Source organism: Pempheris klunzingeri, chromosome 1 (assembly GCF_042242105.1).
Source record: "Pempheris klunzingeri isolate RE-2024b chromosome 1, fPemKlu1.hap1, whole genome shotgun sequence".
Lineage (NCBI taxonomy): Eukaryota > Metazoa > Chordata > Actinopteri > Acropomatiformes > Pempheridae > Pempheris > Pempheris klunzingeri.
The window spans coordinates 16,002,543-16,009,727 of NC_092012.1; the positions used below are offsets into that span (position 1 = coordinate 16,002,543).

Consider the following 7,185-nt stretch of genomic DNA (forward strand, 5'->3'; position numbering starts at 1 on the left):
CAAAAGAAAAACCTTGCATATAGCACTGGTTTTGCTCCTGAAATGTGTTTTAACGATGCCTGGTTTTCCTCAGGAGAGCGAGGAAGGGGCAGACCACGGCAACAACTTTGTTTGTCCACTCTGCACGCTGGATTTCAGCAGCCCTGAGAAGCTCATCTCCCATGTCTACCAGGTGAGAACAACATTGTCTAGCCTGTCCTAAGCCAGCACAGACCCATGAAAACAAAGTAGCTTTAGATCCTTTATTGCAGTCTGTTTCTAATAGCTAGTAGTAGGTCATCACCTTTAAAGCCCCTAAGTAGCTTTCAGCACCAGCACTTCAGTGAAATGCAGGCTGAGGGAGAAGGTGTTGTGTAGGAGTCTTAGGTCTGTTAGTATGCTGTTTTTTTTTGGGTTTTTTTTACTAAAACAAAATTAAAACCATCACCAAAAACCAACCACACCTGGTTTACAAGTTTGTACAATCTTAATGATAACTCCTAAAAATGCTGCAGTTGCAGGTTCGCCTCTTCCTCCAGACTGTTGATCCTTCATTTTACAGTAATCCATGCTCTCAGCTCTCAGTACGTGTTCACCCATCACATTCAGTAGCTGATTTATAGCTGACTTCAGCAGATGCAGAATTCACTCAACACTGCATGTTTTTTTTTTTATCTTTGCACTTAAATATGAGTGTGTGTTCTCACCGTATTGTTGAGCGATCACAGTGGACAGCTATCAACTACCACAGTTACAGCAGTAACTAATTGGTGTTGCAGTAATTAATTGCAAGACGAGTTCTTGGGCATATTTGAATGCTGGTATTTGTAATATCTGAAATGTCCTGTCATTTTGATTTTTATGTCTAGAATTTATTTTCACAAATGGAGCAACTTAATTTTGTTTAGTTAATTATGGTGTTGAACATTTCACATTTATACGTTTTGTTGTTTTGCATTAGTATTCCATGCAGAGCAGTAAAAATATAAAGAAAATGACATGCTCATAGCATGTGTGTTACACCCACAGCCTTAATTATGAAAGTTATTTTTTCAAACTAACTTTGAATTGATTATCTACAGTTTTATATAAATATTTATATATTTCACAGCTGTATTGTTTTGCAGTTCCGGGTTACTGATACAATAATTTGAGAAACAATTACAACAACAAGGAGATAATTGCCATCTTGTAATGTTTCTTATGCACTTAAAACTTCTTTATTTTCTCCAGTCTCTTGTTCTTATCTCATTTTTCTGTCTTTAACAGCACACAACTATGATGAGCAACACCAAGAGCTATGTGTGCCCAGTGTGTGGGCGAGCCCTGAGTTCGCCTGGCTCACTTGGACGGCATCTTCTCATCCACTCAGAGGACCGCCTCTCCAACTGCGCTGTCTGTGGTGCACACTTCACAGACACCAACAACTTTAATAGGTTCGCCTTATCTCCACCATATCTTTTATCTCATGTCTTTGATGATATATTATATTGATTAATGATTGTAGATATAGATGCTTTGTTATGGAGCCAACATTTCTGCATTTTACTTCAAATGAATAAGTTAAAATCAATAATCAAGCAATTGACTCAAGTTGAAAATGATAAGTCAGCTGCTTTCAATTTTCAAGTAGATTAAAGACAAACAAATAAGTCGTAATGAATAATAAATAAATGATGAAAAATACAGTGTGTACCTCATAGTGTTTCTCTGTTTTGTTACCGATTAGAACAATATTATTTATTTTCTACCATTTTTTAGTAGTGCATGTTAATTCCTCATCCAGAACAGCCAAAAATATTTTGGGCTGGAGTAAGTTTTTTTTTGTTTTTTTTTAAGTCAGAAATCACAGGTCACAATCATTCAAAAGACAAATGTGTCTTTAAGCAACACACTAGAACACAATGGCGCAGTGGTTCTCTATGTGTGAGATTAGGCAGGATGCAGAACAAGAGGGATGAATAAAATTGGTACTGGAAAGACAGATTTAATGGAAATAAGCGTGCATGTTGCTTAGCAACTACAGATACGTTTCATATTAAAACGGCACTGGCAAGGTCAGGGCATATAGTAGAAGGAGAAACATAGTGAGAAGCTGTAATGTATTTTTGACAGGAGTGAAAAGAAAAAGCAACGAGGAGCTGTGAGCTATTATAGCTGATGGACTCAAGTGTTACTATACGTTAAGAAAAAACACCATAAGTATGAATACACACGTTTTAGCTGTGTGTGGTAAAGCCATTTGATGACGTTATATCAGTACTTCACTGTGAATGAAGTAACTTTTAAAGCTTTTAGCACACACGTTCTGCTCCTATAGTATTGTCTCCTCTTCGTCAGCATCTTGCTCATCACTGAAACAAAAAGTAGAAGAAATAAGTAAGATGAAATGAATCATTTTCCTCCACTGGACTAAATAGTTCTCAAATAATGTCAATGATAGCAGCTTCCTAGTGGAAGCCCGACGTAACCGCTCCATCCGGACCAGGGTGGTCACAAGCTGTTGCCTAGTGGCTCGTCGAATACAAGGCAACTGAAAAGTGTTGATTGCCACCAACATGTTGTTGTTTTATCCTTCACTGTCATTACGCAAGCTACAATGCTAAGCGCCATATGACAAACTGATGACTGATTATGCCTTTGATGCAGACTGGTGAAAAAATGTCCAATTAAGCAATAGCATTCGCTTTTAAGTGTTTTAAATTTCCAATTTTGCCTCTACATGAAAAGATGAATATGATGCAAAAAGATCTGGAGGTCTGGAGGTTGGATTAAGAAAGAAGAAAATGTTGTATCAGGGGTTTTAAGAAAGCTTAAAAGGAGATGTATTACTTGATCAGCTATTTAACACGGCGTCTTTTCTTAGGGAGAAGCTTAAAGATATCCTCGACACAACCAGGATGGATGTCGGTGGAAGGGACCCCTGCTCCATGTCCCATTCCCTCTCCAGCAGCCCCATGGCCAGCCCAGGCTCAGGCACTTGCTCCTGCCACGGACCAGGCCCCAGCCCCAGCTCGTGTCAGGGCGCTCGCCCCTGCCAAGCACCTGACCTCAACCCCAACCTATGTCAAGGCCACCGCACCTGCCAGGGACCAGGCCACCTCTCGAGTCAGTGTCAAGGCGCCAGACCATGTCAAGGCCCAGGATCTGGACCGTGCTCAGGCCCAGGACCGTGCTCAGGGTCTGATCAAGGACCTTCTTTTCCCTCACTGCCTGACAGTCTCCTCTCTGAGGGCCCGTCACTCGCATCCATCCCCGATGCACTTAACTCCTCATCCTCGAGCCTTCCTCCTATTCCCGACATCCTGAGCCCTATGCCGGTGTACCCTGCCGGAGTGCTGCTGGTGTGCAACAGCTGCATGGCGTATCAGCAGTTAATGGAGGCTCAGTCGCCGATGCGAAAGTGGGCTCTGCGCAGGAAGAACGAGCCGCTGGAGGCCCGCTTGCAGCGTTTAGAGCGCGAGCGCACGGCAAAGAAGAACAAGCGGGCGTGCGAGACGGAAGAGGAGAGGGAAATAAGGAGGCTGCGGGACCGCGAGGCCAAGCGCATGCAGAGGATGCAGGAGTCAGAGGAGCAGCGGGCGCGCAGGCTGCAGAGAGACAGGGAGGCCATGCGGTTGAAGAGGGCCAATGAGACGCCGGAGAAGAGGCAGGCCAGGCTAATCCGCGAGAGGGAGGCGAAGAGGATCAAGCGACGCCTGGAGAAGATCGATCCTGCCCTTAGGACACAGATAGAGCATGATCCTGCAGCGATGGCTGCCCTCACAGCAGACATGAGCCTCTTTCAGTTCCCCTGCCCTATGCCTGTCCCTTCCATTGATAATGGTCTGTTCATGAAGCTGCCATAATTGGACCAGGCCACTCGGGGGGGAGAAGTGGGGGGGGGCAACTGGCTTTTAGCAGCATCATTAACCTCTGCACTCTGCCAGCAGGCTCCCATGGTCGCAGTGAACCATTCCTAGCTGGTTTACTTCCAGCGTCTTCTGTGTCGAACAGCTTCAGACACAAACTGCTTTGTTAAATATAGCAAAAACTGCTTCAATTTCTAATTTATTACAGTCTAGAAAACCTTGGGGACAGGGTTGAGAATGTTTAATGTTGTATGGATGATAAAAGCATGTTGTAAAGAGATTTATCTGTTCGTCAGTGGGCTAGCAGATTTAACACAGTTCATTCTAGTAGGAGCAGTTATACTTCCTTTGAGGGGAAAAAAAAATCTTTTTTGCACATGGACCTTCAGTGACAGGAGAGGGGGCTTTGTAGCCACAGCCCCCTTCTTTATGGTCCACTCCGCCAGCCCAGTGACTTGGGTTTACCGGTAGCTACACCTCTCTCTTCAAGCTGCCACCGTGGGTCCCTGGGAAGTTCATATTCAGTCAAACTACTACCTCAGCTGGCGCTGTGGGTCTTGCGCCCTCTGTCTTGTGGCTTACTGCGTTCCAACTCCAAGCTTCCAAAGCTCTATATGTACTGTACACTACTTACAGAGGATGCGGGTTGTTCTCCACAATTGGTGTTTGCGTTTATCACTCAGGCACTTTAATAGGACACAAACATTCACAGGAGCAACTGAACTACAGACGCACCAGTTCCACAGGTATTTCCCTCATTCGATCTTAATGTTTCTTAACAGGCAACCGCTGAATGTTTTGTCCTATTGAACATGCCCAGTGTTGAGCAACATTCCCCCTCATCTCCTGAGTTGTACGACATAATGTATTTGCCTCTTTACATTCTATTTGCCAATATTTGACTCTGCTTTCCTTTCTCTACATTGTTACACTCCGAATATTTTGCCAATGTCATTTTTTTTTTTTTTACTTTGTGTTACAGAGCCGTTCTTTGGCTCATAAAAATTCAGTCTGTGCTGCTGTTATTGTACTGTACAATACATTAGTTACCTCTTATATATTTTGGACTCATCACATTAAGGAATATTGTGCTAAAATGTTCCATCGAGTGGTCACAACGAAACAGTTGCTATTATTATTACTTGTTGACAACAGAATTTGTCACATTACTTGAATTCTGCCCACAAAGACACATTTGTTTTCCTCATGAGTAAATTACAACATGAAAGTGGGTTGTTACTATTATTATTATTATTATATTATATAGAGCGTCATACACAGATAATGCAATTTGTGTAGCATTCACATGCTTCGTAAAGCTGTTATACCTTCATTATTTGTAACCTGTACCACTTAAATATGGTCAATTTACATCCACTGTTCGCAGAATTGATGAAAGATATTTATTGATTTACATGACAGAGGAATTCAATTTAAAAGCCTGTTTTAACCTGTTTTTTTTTTGTTTTTTTTTATTCCCATCCGTTACTGAGCACTGGGGCTAATGTCACGACACATACTGGGAGAGAGATTTTATTAATCTATATTCATTAACCTCATTCCAGCACATATTTATGCAATATGATGTGAATATATTTTTCTTGTGAAAATGTTTTGGTTGTTCTGTTTCCCGTCAGTGGTATTAAATTGTTTTAATGTTTGAATTAGAGGCCATGTTTGGATATTCCACGTTTAATTTCCTGCCTGTAAGGTTACCTCCAGTTTTTCTTGACTCTCACCTCTCCAGATGCAAACATTTACAGTGTCAAACGAGCAGTTTCTGAAATATTCTTCAAAGAATATCAGAGACAAGGACAAGGACTGGTTCTGTTTGAGTCACTCCTAGACGAGAGTCAATCTACCTGGCTGTCTGTTGCAGCGAATTGAACAAAGAAAGAAATGTAGGGACTTTTTTTGTTGTTAGTTTCATCCTCAGAGGCTTTTCTAGGAGTGCATCAAACCTCTATGCAACAGCATTTATTCCAAGGGAAATTAATTCACTTTTCACTGAAACTATGCAGAATGCAACTTTAATTTAAATGGACTTCAATGTAAAGAGTTTAGCTTCTCAGGCAAATTAACTCAGTGAGAGGGCTCAGAGCCTGGTTACAACACCCTGGTCCATAAGAATCATTTATAGATCTAGCATATGACCGTTTCTGACTTTTCTAGAGACACTTTGTCTCCGGAGACATTTTTCCTCTTCCTAGTTCAGCACATGAAAGCAACAGGGTCTCACTGCCATCCGCTTCATGACATACTGTATCAAGGGCAGATCAGAGTTCACAACAAAAGTCTTCAGGTGTCATTTATTTCTCTCTTCTCTCAGACTATGAATACTGGGTATTCTCAGAGGTTGCTCTTTCAAATTGCTGTGATCCCCCTTGTGCTACGGTGGACTAACGCCACAGAAAATTCTGCGTCCTGAAATACTATTTATAAAGGAAGTGCTACAAACTCTGAGGGGATGTTGGTCTTTACGAGCAGTACTTTCACTATGGGTTAGGTAAGCACTGCATGTTGTGAAACTGCACTTGCCCTAGAATGGTTCGCTATGAGCCTGTTAGTATATGCCTGCCTGTTTTTTTTACAGTTTAATCAAAAGGAAAAAATGTTGTTAAAAAACGTTGGCCTTTCTATATTAATCTATCAGGATTTTCTCTCAATGTCCATGTTTACAAAACGAAACTCTCTGAACAAGGCCAAATGAATGAGCTAAACTTTTAATGAGAACATTCGTGCTTGCTGCGATATCAATGCATTCTGACTGGATGGCACTTTAGGGATGCCATCCTCTGTTACTGGATTAACAGATGTACAGACCATGATGAAAACCTGGTAAAGAATGTGGAAATAAACATTGACTTTACTATAATGTTAGTGTCCAGTGTCACTTCCCTCTCATTTGATTTATGCACACAAATGCACATTTGTCTTTCATGGATACAGTGTCACACGCAGTTCTTCAACAGCGAGAGGTCTTCTCTTAAAATAAGTAAATGTCGGTGGCGCTCTGACAAAATATTTAAGAACCATGAAATTTGTGTTCGTTGAAGGCGTGCCGTTATATTCTGTGGTAGAAGTTCTCGTGCTGGGATCTTTCAATTGAATCAATACATAATAGTGTAGTTTTCTCTTGAAGCTAATAATAGCCAACTAAATCATAAGCAGCTTGATGCCTAATTGTCAAATGATTTCACAATTAAATACTGTAAATTGAATTACTTGGAAATTAAATTACCACTGAATTAATGCCATTTAGATAATGTGCTTTGCAATTTTAGTAATGTGTTGTTTGACAAAGTATCGAGCATATCATATATATATACAGTATATTCAAATTAATAAAATTCCA

General features: G+C 41.1%; 1 protein-coding gene across 4 annotated transcripts in view; it reads left to right on the forward strand.

Annotated features, from left to right (window-relative positions):
* The window catches only part of znf821 (zinc finger protein 821), a 17,576-nt gene extending 10,899 nt beyond the window's left edge, over nt 1-6,677 (forward strand). For all 4 annotated transcript variants that reach the window (XM_070835771.1, XM_070835779.1, XM_070835764.1 and 1 more), the window contains 3 exons: nt 74-172; nt 1,249-1,415; nt 2,846-6,677. In XM_070835771.1, coding sequence (XP_070691872.1) covers nt 74-172; nt 1,249-1,415; nt 2,846-3,827 — 1,248 coding nt within the window. In that variant the 3' untranslated portion in view covers nt 3,828-6,677. The remainder of the gene's footprint in view (nt 1-73; nt 173-1,248; nt 1,416-2,845) is intronic.
* Nucleotides 6,678-7,185: the final 508 nt, after the last annotated feature.